General features: G+C 56.3%; 1 protein-coding gene across 3 annotated transcripts in view; it reads right to left on the reverse strand.

Moving 5' to 3' along the window:
* Positions 1-16,220: 16,220 nt before the first annotated feature.
* Smoc2 (SPARC related modular calcium binding 2) overlaps positions 16,221-20,307 on the reverse strand; it is a 112,217-nt gene continuing 108,130 nt past the window's right edge. For 2 of the 3 annotated variants that reach the window (XM_048805787.1, XM_048805784.1), the window contains exons 12-13: positions 19,317-19,354; positions 16,221-17,503 (exon numbers count right to left, since the gene is read on the reverse strand). In XM_048805787.1, the coding sequence (XP_048661744.1) occupies positions 17,486-17,503; positions 19,317-19,354 (56 nt within the window). In that variant the 3' untranslated portion in view covers positions 16,221-17,485. The remainder of the gene's footprint in view (positions 17,504-19,316; positions 19,355-20,307) is intronic. The other variant, XM_048805786.1, reaches the window with a different exon arrangement.

A 20,307-nucleotide genomic window follows, 5' to 3' on the forward strand; every position in this document is an offset into this window, starting at 1 on the left:
GGCCCTGCTCTCTCCAGACCCCTCTCTCCTCTACGCCAGGTCCCTCCTCCAACAGCAGGAAGGCTTCCAGTTGTCGGGGTGGGAGTCCAGGCCCATCAAGCCTTCAGCGTTGCTAGGACGACCGCTGACACCGGCTGCAGTCTCCCACAGACGCGGTGGCACTGGCACTGCCGTGCATGGAGGGCCAGCCACCCTCCTAGGAGCCAGAGCTCCACACCCAGCCCTCGCTGGGCTCCAGCTTCCTGGGGACACTTCTGGCACATCACAGGGCTCCACCCAGGTGTGCTGATGTTCACTCTGAAGGGAGATATTTATCCTGAAATTTCAGGCCATATTTATGTAAAATATAAAGTTTCAGAATGACTTTTCTATGAGAAGATGAGCCCTGCCATTTGGCCTGGGCCCATACCCCGATGCCCATCCCACCCTCAACCCCGACACCTCCCCATCTGACCCTTGCCCCTCCCCCTGGGGTCGCTGGGCCCTGCCCTCCAGGAGAGCCAGCAGCCTGGGACTGTCACAGGTCCTCTCTGCTCTTCCCAGAGACACACCCCCTTCCAGGCTCCCGGGCCAGAGCCTCCCTCCTGCTCCTCCAGGAGGACAGGGTGGCATTGCCTGCAAGCAGCGGCCGTGAACAGGCCAGGCTGATCCAAGGAGGGCAGCCCTTGCAGAACCAGGGTGCAGGAAGGCCCACGTGCTAACGGACCTTGGCACATGCCAGAGACGGCAGTTCCCTGTCACCCACAGCCACCACGCGCTCTTGCTGGAGAAGTCACAAGTGTGAAGATGGGAGAATCCACGACCACAGTCGGGTGGTCGGCCTGGGGCAGGGGCTGGTGCCAGGGCCTCCCTCCACTCGTGGCTTTTGAGGGAACAGTCACTGTTTATGGCCCAATGTCCCAGCCTCGTTGGTCAAAGCTGCACTCCACCTCTGACCCCGGAACCTCTGAAGACTCGCAGGACATTGTGATCTGCTTCTCTTTTCAACGTTTATTTTTATTTCAAAATTGAAAACTATTAGAAACACTGTAATTGCTAGATTTAATGTCCCATCCAGGCAATTTCGTAAACTCAGGACTAACCTTTCCCAGCCGGCCCAAACGTTCAGCCTTAAAGCGCATTTGGCGCCTCTGGAGAGACATGGATTTTTTCCTAGACAAGGTTTTTATGGTTTCATTTTGTAACATTTAACTGCAAGTTTGATGAAGAAACCACAAAACCTCATGAACCCACATGCAATAATGTCAGATGAAATCTGCTGATTTTGTTCTGGGCTTCAACACTGCCATACGACTTCAGTCAAACCATACGCATGGTTCCAGAGCCAAGCTGGAGGCCAAGTGATCTGGAGACCCCCCTCACGAATGCCTCAGGTGGACATGGATCACTGCCACTGGCCTCAAAGGGTGGCCACATTCAGAACTGCCAGAGGGCCCGTCTGCAGGCTCTGGGACTCAGAGGGGGTGTGGTGTAATAAATGACCCTGCTCTGCCCAGTGCCCTGGCCAGTGCTGCAGCCCACCAGCAGCAAGGGTAGAGGGCCAGAAGCCCCAGCAGGGCCTCCCAGGTGTTGGGTGGACACTTCCCAAGATCAGCCACTTCATTGTTTAAAACTTCTTTGACCACCCCTTGAGGACGAGAGCTCGTGAAGAGTCAGTCTTCAGACAAGGGAGCCGGTGGGCGTGCTGAGCCCAGGCCCTCAGCCAGCTCAGTGACATCATAAGACAACCACCCACAGACAGGACAGCCAGTCTGCTCCCTGAAATCCTGCACACCCTCAAGTAGACAGTCATCCCCTGACCCTTGAAGGCAGGTTCCAGGACCCCTGGTGAATTCCCGAAGCCCCAGAGAGGGTGGGACTCAACAGGTCGTGCCTTTTCCTATACCTAAAAACCCATGACTAATTTATAAAGCAGGCCCAGTGAGAGATCAATAAGAACAGCTAAGCCGGGCACGGTGGTGCAGGCCCGTAATCCCAGCAGTTCAGGAGGCTGAGGCAGGAGGAGTGAGTAAGTTCAAAGCTGAGCCTCAGCAACTTAGTGAGGACCTCAGTAACTCAGTGAGACCCTGTCTCTAAATAAATAAATAGATAGCTAAATCAGTCCAGCTGGGATGTGGCTCCTTGTTAAGCCACCCCGAGTTCAATTTGCGGAACCAAAAACAAAAAGAAAAAAACCATGATAGATAATAAAAGCAGAACAACTCTTACTATGTACTGTAATTAAAGTTATGGGAATATGGCCTTTCCCCCACAGTCCCTCTCAAAATTCCACACTGTGGACTCACCTTCTCCTTGTGGCATCATGGATGGTAAATGCTGAGTGCCGACTGCAGTGGAGTCAATATCGGGCATTGTGACCGAGTGTCAGGACACTACGCAAGGGCCGCAAGGGCCACATGAACAGCAGTATGATTCTACCACCCGGACAGCTGCTCCATGATTGACAGGAGGGTGGTGTACACAGGGTGGATGCTCTGGGCAGAGGGATGATTCATGACCCAGGTGGGACACAGGGGAAGACACAGGTTCATCATGCTGCTCAGAATGTCATGCCATTTAAAATCAAGACACTCTTTAATTCTGCAAGTTTTCAGGCAATATTTTTGAACTAAAGTTGAGTTCAGATAACTGACACCTCTGCGGAACTCAGACTGTGACATGTACCAATAGGTAGTAAGTAACAACTAACCCCACTGTCAGTTCCTAATAGACTGCTCCAAACATATGGAAAAAATCGCAGGTAACAACACAAAACTAAGAGAGGCTGCTGTACACTGCATGCACGTATGCTCACATACACATGCATGCACCTCACATCGGATGTGTAAGCACATGTGCACACATGTTACATATGTATGCACAAAACGCATATGAAAACATACATGTATACATTTGGTTTTATACATTACACACACACATAAATAAAATACATTCTATAATGTAGACATTCTATAATGCACTATATAGTCACACACGTGTCTACACACGCGTATTAAACACACGTGTACATAGACGACATATGTACTTAGGTCAAGAGACACTGAAAGGTTTGAAGGAATTGGTCGTGTGGTTGTGGAGTCTGCACCCTGGGAGGCTGGGCCTTCCCCGGACCTCAGCCTCCGCCTTCTGGGCCCTTGGTTCTCTGCACAAGGCCCAGCCGCTCCAGGGTCATGTGCTGGGCTCGGGCCCACGGTGCCAATGCAGTTCGATCCCCTCACCCCCACATGGTGGTGCTCAGACAAGGTGAACCCAGACCTGGGTGCCAGGGCCCAGCTGGTGGGCATAGACTCATGATCGACTCATCAGATGTGGAAGCCGTGCACAGCCCGTGAGGACAGAGGACTAGCACTGCCAGAGGCCCCGTAGCTGTCCGGGCTCCCTGGTCTCCTGGCCCCAGTCACCCCCACACTGATGCCTCTCAACGCAGGTGACAGAAGGGCCCTGGGCCTCCGGAGCTGGGAAGGACAGTGCCGGTGTAGAGCTGGAGCATCCATCAGGGGGCAAGGGCACTAGGACCCTGAGATGCAGGGGCATGACCACCTGGCCCTGCTGGTGCTGTGGACCCTCGTGGAGGCCAGGGTCTGAGGTCATGGGGAGGCTGGCCCTTGGAGTTATTTGGACTTCTCACGGGCTCTTTGCCCGAGGCGCTGCGGCCTGGGTCACTGGCGGGAGATTTCAGAGATCGGGCATCCTCAGGGCAGCACAGAGGGTGGTGTAGTGTGAGGGGCCTTGGTCACCTGACCCGTCTCGGCCCTAAACGCCCCACGTGACTCACCGAGGCCCTTCGATGGGGCAGCCAGTGGCATTCTCCCCTTCATGTGGCGTTGGTGGCTTTTAGCTGGGCAGGGGCACACATCACAGGACGGGGGCCTTGCTGACCCTCAAGGACTTTCATCCCAGCCTCGCTCTGACCTTCCCACAGCAGGAGTTGTGGCAGGGCCCAGCGTTGAGCAGCAAGGCGGTCCGAGGACATCAGCGTGAGCTGCTGGCAAAGCCCCGAGGGCTCCCGTGGAGAGCGGCTCTTCAACATAGCAGAGCTCCTGACACCGCGGGGCGACGCCAGCGTGCAGGGGTGAGCCAGGAAGCCCTCCTCCCCGCTGAGCGCAGGACCTGAGGAAGGAGAAAGCCCTCGGCGGTGACAAACAGGGGCTCCCTGCCGTGGGACCAGACTCCAGCGGGCCACGCTTCGCATGGCTGTTCTAGCTTTGACACCTGCCTTGCTCCAGTCAGGACCTGTGGCAGGAGGCCACGCACCGTGTGCAGCCTGGGACGGGTCACTGAGTGCCCATCTGAGCAGCTGCACAGCAAGCCCACGAGGTCACAACTTCCCCCAGATTCCTCTGGTCATTCCACCTCTGACCTGGGTGTAACGGCAGGTGTCCCTTCAAAGCACCGAACGTTGCCCAGAATTCATGGTTTGAGGGGTTCTGGGGGTGGGGCTGGGGTGGGGTGAAATGAACCTTTATAAATGCTTTGTAATACCCGTCATGCAATCCAACCAGCAACGTGGCATCTTAGTTCACAGAGAGAAAGTGCCCTGGTCTCCTGGAAGCCCTGTCTGCCAGCCTCCCGCCCCAGGTGTGGGTCCGCCTCCCAGGCTTGCTCTGTTCCCAGAATCCTGAAGGTTATCCACAAGTTAAAGTGTGTTTGAAGGTCTGAATGTCAGGGCTGCGTCTGTGTTACCTCTCAGGAGTGTGGCTGGCTCAGTGATGTGTGGATGTAAACTGTGGGTCAACCAGGGGGTCCTCGTGTGCCGTGTGGTCTCTGCAGCCCCCTGGGGCCACTGCCCTCCTTGGTGAGATCTGCTCTGGCTCTGTGGTGCAGAGGGGCGTCTAACCATCTGGCGCCAGGGGTTCTTCTGGGGGCAATGCCCCTGGGTAGAGAGACCAAAGACAAGGGTCACTTGGCTCAGGGACAGTGCCAGGCAGCAGGAGGTGGGGTCTGTGTGCACCAGGCTCCCTTGCGCCGGGGTCCCGGGCGTGAGTGTCTGTCAGAGCAGTTCATTTCTCCAACCTCGTGCCTTTTCTCCAGGTGGGACCCCGTTGGACCCTCTGACACCGTGGTCACTGCACTAGCACAGCCGGACTCCTTTCCGGTACTGCCACCTCTGGACCCTGCAGGCTCCTCTGGCCCTCAGTCTGGTCTGCCACTCACTGTCCTGTCTGCTTCAGGACTGACTGTGACTCTACATCAGTTAATCAAAGAATCCATGCTGAATGCACAAGCTACACTTATGCACACACAAGTGTATACACACACAGACGTGTAGATCGAGCACACACAGAGACATGTATAGGCACTGACCGCTATGATTCAAGCCCAGGGGCCCTGGACGGGTGTAGGGGACAGAACAGCACCTGGCTCTGACTTCCAGGTGGAAGGAAGGCCTCAGTGAGACCCTGGGCGGGTGCAGGGGACAGAACAGCCCCAGCTGTCCTTCACACGACACCTGCTGCGATCCCTCTGTACCAAGTGCCCTCTGGAGTCTGATGCGGAGGCAGGATGGGTTCCATCACCTGCATCCTCACAGTGAGGCGACTCACAGCCCCTAGGGTCATGCAAGTGTCCAGTCACAGAGCTACCAATGGTGTGTCTGGGCCTCAGAGCTGCGTCTTCCTTCTGAATTTCACTGCCCTGGATGTCCAGTGGGGCCTGGGCACAGGGCCTGGGTTGCTGGGTGCGTCGCTGCCTCGGGGCTCTGGGGTCCGTCCTTCTCGCCTGGGGACACAGTGGTTCTTGGCAGAAGCTACGCGAGAAGAACGGCAGGGAGGTCTTCTCACTGCAGAAGAGGCAGGAGCCAGGTCCCTCTGTGCCCAGGGCTCCTTTCACCACACTCTCCTGTTTTCTGCTTCCGAGCCCGGATGCAGGCAGGAAAGTCCAGGAGAAGGGCAGCAGAGCAGGTCTCCAAACCCAGGTCCCCAGGGTTGCTGCTCTGCTGCCCGGAGAATGTCCAGGGCCTGCAGGCCAGGCCACCCCCCCATGGCCATGCTGGACCCAGGGCCAGGGCCAGCCGCAGGCCTCCCCTCCTCCCATTCTGGGCTCTCAGCTAGGGCGCTGGGAAGTAAGGAATTTAAGGGCTCCACCCTCCGCGTTGGCAGGAAGGGCGTGGCTCTCACAGCAGTCCCCTCCACCCTCCTGAGGTCCAGCTCTGTGGCTGGGAGCCGCACCTCCACCCAAGGCCTCGGCTTGGGGAAACAGGAGTTCAAAACGTCCCTACGTCAGGTAACTATTACAAAGCACTGTCAGGTATGTCTCAGTAAGAATCAAGGATTAGAAACACATGAACCATAATTTTCTTTAAAGCCCACTTGAATCTAAAGATTAAGGAACAAAGCCATCTTGCTAAGTGTGTGCAAGGACTGACTACCTCAAAATACTCAAGCACAGAGAGACGTCACAGCCTCCTGGGGGAAGAGTCGCCGCATCCCTCACCCCAGGCCGACCTGCGGACCCAGCACCCTTCAGGAGCTCTGGGGGATTCCAGGCTTAGCGTGGCTTCCCTGGGCCACGTGACCCCCACACTGTGTGCCACGGAGGCTCCGTGTGGCCTCCCGACCTGGACTCAGGGCAGGGGCTGATGAGACCTGACCATCGTGGGATACTCTCCTTTCTGTCAAAGGGACAGCATTTCTTTCCCTGAGTCAATGGTAGCCCCTGGGAAAACCTTTTCATAGCTTACGAAGTGCCTTGAAGTGCAGCTAGTAAAACAGGGTAAAGGCAAGTCCACTACAAAATCAGCTCACGGAGAACGTATGTCTAGAGGAAATAAGAGGGGTCCGAGGTGGAGTTGGTGGTCAAAGTGTGGCGGAAAGGCCCTGGACGGCCCAGGACGGCAGCCCTGCAGCTGCCCTGCTCCTCCACAAATGTGTCTGAGCTTCCTAGAAGCCAAGGTGAAGAGAGGAACAGAATCATTCAAGATTCTTCATCCAGAAAGAGCAGCAGCCACCAGAGGGGATCTCAGTTGTGCGGTCAGCAGCCGCCTGGGAGCTGGGAAGGCTTGTCCTCTCGGGGAAGGGGCATGCGTGGGCCCGCTTCCCCTCGGGTCTGAGGCCGTCTCTTCCCACGTGGCTGCAATGCCATCGCACTCTGGCTTGTGCAGTCCTGGGCCCTTCTTCCACTCGAGGGCTCTGGACGTCTGCACTGGATCGTGGCCACGTCTGCCGCTGGTGGACCTGGGTAGCACAAGTTCTCCTGGTTACAGTTGCAAGTATTTTGTAATTAATGTCATAACTTCTTCTTTAACCAATGATTAATTCAGAAATGTGTTTTTTTTTTTAAAGAGAGAGAGAGAGAATTTTTTAATATTTATTTTTTAGTTTTCAGCGGACACAACATCTTTGTTTGTATGTGGTGCTGAGGATCGAACCCGGGCCGCACACATGCCAGGCGAGTGTGCCACCGCTTGAGCCACATCCCCAGCCCAAGAAATGTGATTTTTTAAATTTCCAAATACTTGATATTGTTATATGAATGCTAATTTCCAACAGGATTTTACTGTGGCAATAAACAAGGTCTGTGTGATATCAAAGCTCTGGAATGTGTCAGGACCTCCTTTGTGGCCAAGTTCTTGTTTTTAATTTCCTTCGACATTAATTTTAGTGTTTATGCTGTACTCTCTTATTAGTATATTACTTCTCACTGTTTTTCTACTTTGAAATCCCCCGACTTACAGAGACACTGGAGGTGTGGTGCAGAGTCCCCAGATCCGTCCTCGGGTGCTGACTTTCCCCCATGTCACCTTCTCAGCTCACTTCCCTGTGCACACACCAGGTGTGTGTACACGCAACTTGCTCCTTCTGAGCCTGTTACACGGAACCCAGGAGGGTTACCCTGCAGTAGACACCAAGACCAGCAAGCCACAAGAGTCCCCCCCTGCTCAAGGCCATTATGACCCTGACACCCCAGGCTCCAGAACAGGTTGCCCCTGGGTCACCACCTCCCGCCTGCTCGCAGACACTGCCCTCCAGAGCTCTTTGAGGATCCTTTAAATATTTGACAGGTCAGATCACATTTTACCGTGTCTGCAAACCTCCGAGTGGCATGATGGTGCCCCTGTGTCTCGCCCACCAGCCTCTGTGCGGCACTAAGAGCCTCAGGGGCTCCTGGCATTTCCTGGGCCGGGAGTTCTTCCCCTCCACCCCTGGCCCTGAGGCCTCAGCCCTGGGCCAGCAGCCTGTACCTCTGGTCTGGGGCCCTTGCCCTGCAGGGTGTTGCAAGGGCAGTGTCCCAGCCCTGGGGGTCTGGGCCGCCCCCCAGCCCTGCAGCTGCCCTGCGCCTGGACTTCGATGGTACGTCTTAAGGACCTTCTCCTGCTGCCTCGCTTAACTTTTCCTGTTCTTCATTTCTCGAGGTCGCGGTGCCCAGGAGGAATGTGACGCCAGCTCACAGATACTCAAAAACAGCAGGGGGTGAGCACAGGCAGATGGGTGCTGAGGAGTGATGAGCTAGGTACATTCAGTGGGCGTTGCAGGCCTGTCCCCACACCAAAGGCCCAAGCTGCCCACCAGGCCTGCAGCCCGATGGCCCTCTCCTCTGGGAGTCAGTGTGTTGAACGTGGCTGACACCGTCCGTCAGATTTTTGATGGAAACGTGCCTGAGTCAGCAGGCTGGAGCGCAGGTCTGGCAGGAAGGCACCCGCCGTGGCCAGGAGGACCTCAAGGACCCCATTGCCCTCGCCCAGCCTCAGCAAGATGGTCCTTGAGCCAAGACCTGAGCCCATCCCCTGGGCTCGCAGAGCACTAGCTGGCTTTCAGACAGTGCCTTCGAAGGCCAGGTGTGCTCTGGAATGTCCCCTGCCCGACAGGCTGCTGCGGCTGAGGGACTCCCACCCTGAGCAGGGGACTCTGGCACTTGGCTCCCGTCTGTGGGCTGGTGGCTTCTGTCCTGACCCTGATTCCCCTACTTGACCCTCCCCTTCGTGCACGTCATCAGTGCCTAGCACAAAGGGCAAGGAGATGGAGTCCACAGCCAAAGGGAAAAGGAGAAAGGCAGATGGAGAATGGCCAGCAAGGAACATCGGGCAGATTCAAAACCTCAGCTACTGTCGAGACTCCACTGACCAATGAGAACTTAGTGGGTGACATGGACACTCTGTAACATTATTATCTACAAAATGCTTCCATTCTGTGTTTCTATCCAATCACGTTTTAAAGTGTGTTTTCACCTCTGTTTGTCCGCACAGGCCCAAGGCCGTGGTGCTGTTGCCCAGGAAGGAAGGGGGTGTGGAGCTTCCGCCACTAGTCAGCGCACCTTGAGCAGCTCACTGACTGTCCTGCTCACGCACTTTGCTCTCTCACCCACCCCACGCACAAGCCCCGGGGCGTGAGCACCTCAAGGGGAATGTGAAGCCAGGCCAGGGCCTGCTGTGTCGGGTGAGGGACCCCGGGGATTCTTCCTAGGGCGTCACGGGTGGCTTGGAAGACGAAGGCCCTGAAGCAGAGCTGGCCAGCTGGGCTAAGGTAAGAACTGCAGGTAAAGACGTGGACAGGCAGCTCCGGGAAACCACCGAGATCTAGGCCTGGGACTCACCCTGGACCCAGCCCGCAGCCTCCTGCTCTGCGGCCTCCTGGGGACAGGGCTTCCTCCTTCTGCTCTTCACGCAGACCACACGGGTCCCACTCTGAGGTTTGTTCTCACGGTCGCCGCGTCCACCTGCCGACACACCATCTGATGGGTAGCTGCCTGCTTGGTGGGGCTCCGGGCTTCTGTCTTGAGAGTGGAGCGGCTACCTGCCCAAGGCCCAGCGTGTGCCCAACTCCAGCGCCTGTGCAGCCAGGGAGCCCGAGTGAGCCTCACCATCTGGTCATCTGTGTGTGTGGACAGAGCTTCCTGGCTTCTCCAGGGCGGCTCCGTAGCATGTGAGGTACTTCCCTGGGGAAGTCAGAGAAGGGCCCAGGGGGCCTCTGCACTCGGTGTGCCTCTTCCTGAGTCTGTGAGTCCACCAACATAGGAACATTGTACAAATAGGGCGTGGGATGCCTCCACACGCCGCACTACGGTTTGCAGCACCCACCTTTGGATCAGGGAGGACTCCTCTCAGTTCCACCCCCGGCCACTTCCTGTGGCCCCCACCCAGGACGGTCTGCCTTCTCTGTTCCTCCGCTAGGAGCTCCAGCACCATAGGGGATGGACTCCCTGTCCACCCTGCAGGGTCTCATTTCTAGTTTCATTCCAAGGTTCACCTAGTATATGGCTTAGTTTTCCTAATAAATATTCATTATTAGGAATATTCTAAAATATGACATGCTCCTTCAAAGGGAAGTGCCGTCTCCTGAGGGAGTGGGATGTGCTGCTGCTCACAAGGACACTCCTCAGGCCACTGTGAGGCAGAGACAGGGTGTGTTAGCTGCCACCTCAGGTTGCAAGTCTGGGGAGACATGGACACCTCAGGGCACTGCCCAATGGACACTGTCCCCTGAGCCCACTCTTCCCAGAGGCTGACCCACAGAGGGCCCTGAGGAAGGCCCTGGACACCACTGGCAGACACTGTCCCCTGAGCCCACTCTTCACAGGTGCTGTGGGGCCCTCCGGGTGGGTCCCTGAGGCTGAGCCACGAGGGCTCTGGAAGGCCCTGGCCTGCATCTCGTCTGCCCTCGCAGGGGTGGCTCCTACAGTCCTGCCGACACTGCAGGCTGCCGTGAGGCTGTGAGCCGTGTGTGACCCGGGGTGCCTGAGAGCAGTGTGTGCACGTCGATATGCAGCATTCTCTGTCCCCGCAAGTTTTCTCCTGTGCCCACACTGTGCACGCTAACCCCACTTAACCCCCAGAACCGCTGTCGGGCCTCGGTTTCCAGGCACAGGTGAGGCTTTAAGGCCGATAGGCATGCAAGGGGCCTGGGGGTCTCGGTGCAGTTCCTAGCAGAGCCGGGTGCTCAGCCCCAACAGGCTCCTGTGGAAGCAGCCCCATGGCAGGGCTCTGGGGAAGACGACTTACACAGCGATCCAGGAAATGGGTTTTCTTTTTTCCGTTACTACAGACCAAAAACCTTTGGCAATCTCGCTCTCTCTCTCTCTCTCTCTCTCTCTCTCTCACACACACACACACAAAGTTAGAATGCACACTTTTCCACTTTCTTTACCAGCAATGTGTAGCTATATAAATAACTTCAGCTTGTTACTCTATCAGCCGAATCTCCAGAGGATCTCTGTCAGAGGAACCAAAAGTACCGTGCAATTAGGCTTCACTAGAACCTTGATATGTCGAACTTGAGGAGGGGAAGGCCTCTGCTCTGGGTCAGACCCCCTCCTTGGGTTGAGTCTGCTCTGAGTTTGGAAATGACGCTGGTCCCGTCTTCCGATTCCCCATTGAGGGCTCCCTCGCCCGTGGTCCTGAATTCTCGGGTGTGCACAGTGGGTTGGTGGCATGTGGATCCCGCGGGCCATTGCCAGTCCCACTTTCACAGTGACACTGCTGTGTTCACGTTCCCGTCCCCTCTGCAGGGCGCACACCTGCTGCTCCAGACCACCCCCACCCCTGTGCAGGCTCCACTGACCTCACCTGGTCCTCTGGAGTTGACCTTAAATGTTGAGCTCACATCAAATGGTTCTTATGGGAAACACGACAGGGACTGAGTTCTGCACCCCCAAATGTCTGGCCAAAGCCTCACCTTAGTGTGAGGTGTTTGGAGATGAGGTCTTTGGGGGTGAGTAGGTTCAGGTGAGGTCACGAGGATGGGCCTCTGCTGCGTCTTCACCATGCGAGGTGACCGGGAGATGGACCGTGTGTGAGCCAGGAGCTGAGGCCTCAGCCGAGCCTGACCACGGGGGCATCTTGGTGTCAGACCTACAGGCCCAGACCAGGGGGAAGGAACCCCAATGGCTTAAGTGCCCAACGGTGTGGCATAAGAACAAGGTGGTGGCACTGTCACAAAAATAACTGTGACACCAGTGAGGACTGTGGATGTCCTGAGGATTAAAGAGAGGAGAGCATCACGCTGGCTCTGTTCAACCGATGAGGGGCAGCGATGACACATGGCGAGTCTGCGTCTGCCTGGAAGGCACAGTGAGACCTGGAGGCGGATGTATGATCTCCTGCAGCATCCTGGACGCCAGGGCTTAGACTGTCCACGCTCAGCCACGATGACCAGCCCCTGCTCACATGGGTGAGAGAGCGGGGGTCTGCACCTTCTGCCTGCAGTGCTCAGGGCCCCTGGAGGACCATGTGGGCACCTGAACACTGAAATCGATGAGGACAGACATCTGTCACATGTAGAAGACGACTGTGCTGGAGGTGACTCCATCTAGGGACAGCATGGTCACAGTGGGTCGGCCTTTCCTGCACTGGCCTCTGCGAATGCTGTTTGGGTGCCTGGTAAGCTGCAGCCAGCTCTGGGGGGGTCTCGAGGCTCTAGCCGTGATGTGCTGCTAGGATGGGGGAATCCCAGTAGGGACCAGGAGACCAGCTGTGGTTTTGAGTATGAGAAAAAAGTCGAATACTATGACATACGAGTATCTTATTTCACTATTTAAATTGAAATGTTGATTTTAAAGGAACCGTAAACATCAAGAATGCGTAGCTGGGTTCAAACAATCAGCATGGCATCTGGAGGCATTCACATGTCAAGCACCAGCTCACAATTCTTGCAGGAAGCGTTTGCATCTGTGTCTGCTTTATAGTTTTCCCTACAACTGCTGCAGAGACCAGGTGTCTGCAGTTAAGTGGACGACCATAGCCTTCCCAGGACCTCAGCTCTGGAACCTGAGGTCCTGCCCCTCTGTCCTCTGTCCTGAAGCTCCTCTCGGGAGCTTCAGCCCCACAGAACAAACATCTCATCTGGGAATCAGAGGGACATTAGTGCATCTTCTTTGCTCTTGAACAGAATGGAAACGGAAGCCACGTTCAAGGGAGGGTATCTATCAGTCCTGGGCCAATTATTCTCGGAGCACAGGGTACGGGCTGGCTGTTTATTGTGTGTGTGCCGGTATCATCTAGGACAGTAGAGGAATAATCAGAAGAACCAGACAGAGGGGTCGCCGGAGCAACGAAGCCGTAGAAGGGGGTTTGTACGTCCGGCTGCTTCACATCCCTGCAGAGGGCAGGAGGAGGTGGTGACATACAGACTTCTTTCTAAGAGAGAAAGGTGTTTGTCCCAGGACAGGAGGAATGAGTGGGGACAAGCAGTTATGTGCTAGTGAGGAGCATTGCCGTTTCAGTTACAATTGTCAGATACGGAAAATGAAAAACCCTAAGATAGTGGGGGGAAGGGAGTGAGAACAACGGCTCCTGTGACAGCTCTCCTCTCCTCCAAACGCTGGCCACTGCTGGGGGAAGGTGTCTCGTCAAACCCAGGACGATAGTGTGACTCCTCTCCAGGTGCTGGCCACTGACCCAGCCCCAAACCCAGATTCCTGAGTATCCAAGTGACATGCTCTCAGCGTAACCCATATAGCTCAACTCCTCCTTTGGCCAGTGGCTCATTTTCCACCAGGACGTGGGTCCATTGGAGGTGTGATCCCATTCCTGATAAAAGGCTGAAATGATCTGTGGAGTTTGCTGAGAACAATCCCACTGCGGCACACTAGGTGTGTGCACTAGGTGCTGTGCTGCGTGCTTCACGTTCGCCCACCAGCTCTCCAACCACCCTGACCAGCAGCTGTACCCCGAGAAGCGTTTGTCGAGCGCTCCTGTCACTCCTGCCTTGCTGTTGGAGCCGGCTCTTATGAGCAAAGGATGAAGGGTGTCTTCGGACACCCGAGTGGAGGATTCCAGAAAAGGAAAAGCGAATAAATTAGCCGAATGCATCCTGCTCTGGAGAGTCCCAGGAGACCGTCACTGGAGGCAGTGGCTTTGAAGGCCCCGTTGCTCCATGGTGGACAGAGGGAGGCTCAGCTCAGGCGGGCTGAGCACAGGGATGGCATGGGAAAGTCAGGCGCTGGTCAGCTCCTTGTGAACTTCCCCACTCCACACAGCAGAAGCCCGAGAACGTGGAGTTCCCCAAGACCCAGAGAGGCGGATATGTTGGCCTTCCAATACACCCACGAGAATGACCAGCTCTGGAGAGTGCTGCTGGAAGGGCTCAGAAACCAGGCTGCTGCTACCTGGGGTGCCATGTCCCCTCAGGAAGGCAGGTCTGTGCACTGCCCAGGTCCTACTCCAGGCCCAGGCCCAGCGGCTGACCTTGCTGCTCAGGAGTACCTTATGGGGCAGGGCCCCAGGGTCAGGAGCCGTTGGGGCAGGGGCACCCCAGCTCAGAGCGGAAAGAGACAGTGAGATCCCCAGGAGTGAGGGGGATGGGATGCAGCCTGGAAAAGGCCGAGGAACAGCCTCACCGCTGTGGAGACAGGAGGAGGAGGAGCATCTGGCTGCAGAGATGTGTGGGTGAGCCACCCACGAGAAGCTGGCAAGCAGGGTGACCAGGTGGGAACCAGGGGTGGAGGAGAGAGAAGACTGAATCGGAATACCAGGGACACCCAACGGTCACCCTTGCCCTTCAACGGCAGGTTAACTCAAAACAACACTGAGGGACGTGAGTTTGCAAGTGTTTTGATGCAGGCTCTATGGGAAGGGCTGTGTGGGCTCTCTACGTTGGGCTTTGCCTGACAAAGCTCACAGAGGGGGCTGTGACAGAGATGAGGACATTGCAGAGGGTCCACTAGGTGACAAGCCCAGACCTCCCCAAGTGTGAAGGTCTGACCAGACGAGAAGGTTCCCAAAGAAAAGCACTGTCATTAGTGGACGTGCATCTGACTTACGATCAGGTAGGAGTGCTCTGGGCTCCACGCCAGGGCATTGATCTGTGGGGCTTTTCCGCACCTGGAAGGGCGGCTGGGGCTGTGGGAGGCCTTCCTTTCCAGGTCTTATTTACATGAACGGTTTCCCGATTAATAGTTAAGCCGCATTCCACCCACATGGGGAACACAGCCTCCGTGTCTTACTCTGTCTGCAAAGACGCAGGCTCTGCACAGTCCCGAACTGCTCAGCGTTCACACAGAGCTCAGCTCTTGGGCATGTCCTCCAGGCACGAAACTCCCAAGACCTGAGAAATGGCCAAAGCACCAAGAGGCTCTCCTGGCCACCATCAGATGGCGGAGAACAAAAAAACTTAAGAGCTTTTATTAACTGAGATGATGGAAGCGGACTGGTGGAGAGGGAAATGCGTCCTTTAATCAGGGGCAGGGGCTTCCTTGACATGACTGCAAGGTGTCGACTCTTCCCTAGTCAGAGACGTGAACGGGGCCATCGGGACCTCCTGTAATGGGGTAATGAATGCTGCCGAGGGTGCCACGTCCCCTCAGGAGGGCAGGTCTGGATAGGCCACGCGTGTGTCTGGAAGCACGTCCTTTCTGTGCATGTTAGCCACAGGCTCTGCTCACACCGTACCTCAGCGGTGTCCTCGCCAGCCCTGGGAGAAGAGGGGATTTCAGCTGTGCTCTACTGACACAATGCAGGCAGCCCAGGGAAGACAGGTGGGCAGAAAGGCAGGCTCTAGGCAGGACTGGCTGGGGACTGGGGAGAAAGGTGCTGCTGTGGGGAACTTGGTGCAAGACAAGCCCAATGCCGAGACGTGGAGGACTGTCCCCAAGGCCAGAGCCCAGCTGCCAGCACCGACCCTGCAGCCTGGTCCCTGCCCTGGCCGGGGGGCCAGGCTGCACAGCAGAGAGTGACCTGCCTCTGCCTGCCCAGGCCTCCCATTCTCCCCTGCCTGCGGAGAGCACGTCCAGCTCGTCTGCCCTGCTTCCTCCTGCTCCGAGCTCAGGCTGAGTCAAGAGACCAGTCCTCTCTGACCCGGGCGGCACTCCAGGTGCAAGGAGGGAGCGAGGCTGCTGGAGCAGGCCGGAGCCTTGAGTAGCCCCGGCAGGCACCCGGAGGAGAACTGGGAGAGGTGGGAGCTGCAAGTGAGTGTCTCCTCCGGGTTTCGAGCAGTGTGACTCTTTCACCAGGACGAGGGAACCTTTCTGTGGTCCCGTAGCCTCTGGCACAGGAGGGTACCGGGAGGGCTGCAGCCCTCTCCTGAGCCTGGGCTCCCCAGGAGCTGAAAAGCCCAGCACACCTGGGTGCCAGCCCTGGGCATCCACCCTGCCCACACAGCCGCCCCCACGGGGTGCATGGCAGTGTCCCTGAGCTGCAGGGGGACACCGCGGGAGGCCAGGCCAGAAGCAAGGCCTGCGTCTCAGCCCTGTGCCTCCCGGCCCAGAGCCTGGCTTTGCCTCCACGTCAGCACACACCTTTCCCATTGAGAAGTATCAAGTCGTGTTGGTTGGAAAGAAAAGACTCAATGCAGTTTGATCACATGTCTGATTTTAATCTAGGAAAAATGATTAATTTCAAAGTTCAGCAATATAAACGAGTATCCAAAACAACTAGGCTCACAGCTGTTTCCTAGACGATGTTGACGCGCGTTGAGCTGGCCTGGGACTCCCGGCTTGTTCTTTGCCTTTGCACAATAAGCACAGTCCTCGTGACGCCTCTCCACACACTCTCAGGGTCATGACTGCACAGGACCCGTGCGGGGGACCAGGCCACGAGGGCCCTCCTACAGAAGTCTGAGCTGGCTGGCCTCACACCTCTCGCTTAGGGCCAGGTCCAGGGTGGCAGTGGCCATGAGAGCCAACTCTGCTGCTCACAGTGGGCACGCAGTTGCTGACCCTCTTGTGCCACACCCTCAGATGGACTCTGGCAAGGCCCCTGCCCTGAGGTTTCAGCAGTGTGCGGAGCAGGACTCGCAGCCCTTCCTGAGGCCCAGTCCACACCCTGCCCACACCTCTGCCGTCATGCCTCCTGGGGGCCATTTGTTCAGGGACAGCGTTGTCTTCCAGGGGACCCTGGGGGCACAGAGAAGCAGGCTGGCAGGAGTGGCCTAGTCACAGCCTGGGTCCCCTTTCTGAAGGAAGGGCCCCTCTAGGCCGCCTGCCTGGACTTATCTGAGCCCAAGGCAAAACCCAAAGAGAAGCTTAGAAGTGGAGGTGAAGAAGTTTGAAAGCTCTCCCCCACCCCAGCCATTTCTGCCCTCCTTCCTGGGGACCCGGTCCTTCCTGGTGACCTGGCTCATTGGGTGCGAGAGACCTCGGGAAAGCGAAATGAACAGACCGGCACAGAATCCCAAGAAACAGCCAGTCCGAGCACAGTAAGGGCAAGACCTATGAACTCCATTTCAGTGACACTTCTATGAAGCCCCAGCTGAGGGGACAAGGCTGGCGCCTGTGGACTGTAAGAGCGCGGGCAGCCCGAGGCAGGGCTGCAGAGGGCCTGGAGGAGGCTGCCAGCAGCTACCCCGGGCAGAGCCGAGAAGCTCCGTGCTTTCCAAACTCCTGTCCGCCAGGCGCGGGTTTCCACGGTGGACGAAGGACACATACATTGTATGTGAGGACTCGTCTGAAGCCAGCCTTCCACATTCCAGATCCAAACAGTCCGTTTAAATATCTCGTTTCTACCAAGTGGATTTACATGTAAAGTACAAAGTGCAAATACTATGGGCTTGTTTTTAAATCGCTCTTTGGTGAGGGAGACTCCCACATGTCTAGAAACCGCCATGGAAGGGCCAGCTGCTCATCCTTGCTTCCTCGGCTGAAAAAGAGAAGAGGGGAGTGTGAAGGGTGTGCATGTGCCAGGACCAAGACCTGCCTCCTGGGAAGGAGATGGACGGGCCCCAGGAGGGAAGGCCGGGAAGGGAAGAGCGCTGGCCTGTCGAACGACAGCGTCCTGGACGGCACTCACACTGGCCCCTGAGAAGGCCAGGGTACCAGGAGAAACACCCAGTGAGGACAGCAGCACTGACTCAGATATTCTAAGTGGGCCATACCTTGGCGTTCTGCAGATTCTCCTGTTCCCTTAGATTCATCACACCCACACGGCTTTTATAATCTAATTTATGCTTCAAATTTGATAAAGCCACAGTTGATTTTTAAATTTTCCTTTTCACCTTTTCAAGAAATGCACTTGGAAAAGCATTTCAGTGCAGATCTCTTGCTCGGTCAGCACCTAACTTCCTGTTGAAGTAACTGAGGAGGAAGGAAGCAGGAGCCACCCACGGGGACTCCCTCTCCACGGGGACCAGTCCCTTCAGGCGAAGTTCACCCTGGCTTCTGCTGTGTTACTTAGGATTATTTAACTCTGAAAATTTAGGCACCTTCCGGGTTGCCCTCGTTCCCCTTGATAAAGATCTAAGGAGGTGGCGAGAAGAGAGAACTCGACTGCACACCAAGCCAAGGACGGGTTTGTTCAACTAGTCACCATGACAAGAGCCCTGGGCACGCTTCCCAGCTACTGCAGACAGACTTGCATCCTGGCTCAGCCTCAGCTTGACCACAGCTCGGACACACTAAGGAGGTGGCTGTGTGCTCTATCAGCTCCTGCATCTGCCTGTCACGCCTGCCTTGACAGTCCTGCCTATGGTGAAGCACCCACAGGCTTTGGTCGTCGGCACCACTCCGTTTCTCAAAGAAATGCCAATGGTCTTCAATTACAGTGCCACAGGCAAGTCCCAGCCCTTACTCCCAGGGTGGCATCTGCAGCGGCAGCCACCCTAGTGAAGACACAGCCAGGCTGCACCTTCAGGACGGGCCAAGCCGGGGACACTGCTCCAGCTCCTTTCTCTGGGACAAGGCTGAAGATCCAGGCTGGTTTTCATTGTCTAAGGAAGGCAGTCCTTGGGAGCCCCAGAGCTCCACTGGACACCTGCTTTCCCAGCAGCCGCTTTTCAAGTAGGTGATTTGCAGGGGGATTTGAGAGTTAGACCATAAACATTCGTGAAACGAATCTTACAAGTCTTTCCTAATGAAACAGTTTTAAATTACAACCAAGGTGCGCGTGGAGGTCCCCACTGACAACCCAGGGGCTTGCCTGAGGGTGTCCTACAGATATCAAATGGGAAGGGACCGACTTCCAGGGAGGGACAAAGGTCTGCTAGAAAACGCTCTGTCCTGGCTGCGGCACGTGGTGCTGGAGAGAGGCACCACGTGGCATCCCTTAACCTCTATAAGATGAGATTCAGAAACAGAGAACACGTCTGCAAACACCAGGCAGAAGCCGAAAGCCCTCTGGGAGCTCAGCGCTCGTGGCCTCGGGCTCTCCTCCTCCTGCCCTCTCCTGAAAATGCAAGAAATAAACTTCAAGCACCCAGAGGACAGCTGGAAAACAGCCACTCCACAGAACAAGCCGACTCAGAAATTGTCCTTAAATAATTGAAATTTCAAATGATAAAAGGAGGGCAAAATCTGTGACTGAATGATTCAGCAAGTTGGTGGTTTTGGGTGGCACTTGGTGGGCGGGGCGCGGGCCCACAGGAACAGGTCCTTCCTCTGCTGCTCCGAGAGGTGTCCTCGGATCTCAGCATGCTGTGAGCCAGCGGGTCATTAAGCTCCAACAGAGACACACTCACCTGCCTTGGAGGGGAGCCCTCGGTGCTGCCTCTGGGGGCTGGGAGGGAAAGAGACATCGTTACAAAAGGAGGTTCACGGTGACCTCAGGGAGGTCATCTGCTCTAGTGAGGTGCTGCTGGCCAGCAGGCTCCGTGTGGAAGGACACGGGGACGCCTCAGGCAGGCCAGGAGCCGGGCTGCGAGGCTCTCTGCACACTGACATCACAGTGCTCAGGTCCAACTAAAGAGTGTTTCATTTAATCTGAATTCCTGGGCCAAGTCCACTGACCCCAGAGAACTTTCTTCTAGGACCTTCCCCACGTTCCCAGAGGAGATGAGGTTCTGCGAAGGAAGCCCTGAGCCATGTACTGTACAAGGTCTGGAAATCTTTGGTTTCATTTAAAATCATTAAAAATCACCATGTGTGTCTCAAAATTATTTCCCCCAAATATCTGGGTAAAATTGAAGCTGCAGGGAGAAGCACTGTGTCCTTCCTGGCTTCACGGCCACACCCTGGGGAACACCTGGGTCTCTCCTTCCTTCTCACTCTGAGCCTCAACTTGTGTGTCTTGGTAGCTTCTCATATGCAGTCCTCCTGCCTCCCCCTTCCTGACCCCATCTTTGCTCAGTGCTCCACCTGGCCCACCTGACGGCCACCCTCTCCTTCTCCCAGTTCCGGGCGGCCCTCCCATTCCCCTGGCTTCCTCCTACCTGGAGGGCAGCCCCCCTCTCCATTTTCTTTGCCCTTCCTCCTTCCTTCTTCCTGACACTGAAGATGGCTCTCTGGTGGGCTTGGGCCTCATCTCCTTTGTATCTACACCCACTCACTGGTGGGCTAGGTCAGCCTCTTGGCTTCAAATTAGACCACTCCTGAGGGTACCCTGGGGGCAGGCGGCACCTCCTCAGCCCTCTCTCCCTAGTCAGATTCTCCCCCAGCTCCCCACTTAGGTGTGCAGTGGGAGACTCTAGGGAACAGGACTAGACTCCACCGTCCCCCAGACGGTTGTCTCCT

Source organism: Marmota marmota, unplaced genomic scaffold (genome assembly GCF_001458135.2).
Source record: "Marmota marmota marmota unplaced genomic scaffold, marMar, whole genome shotgun sequence".
Taxonomy (NCBI): domain Eukaryota; kingdom Metazoa; phylum Chordata; class Mammalia; order Rodentia; family Sciuridae; genus Marmota; species Marmota marmota.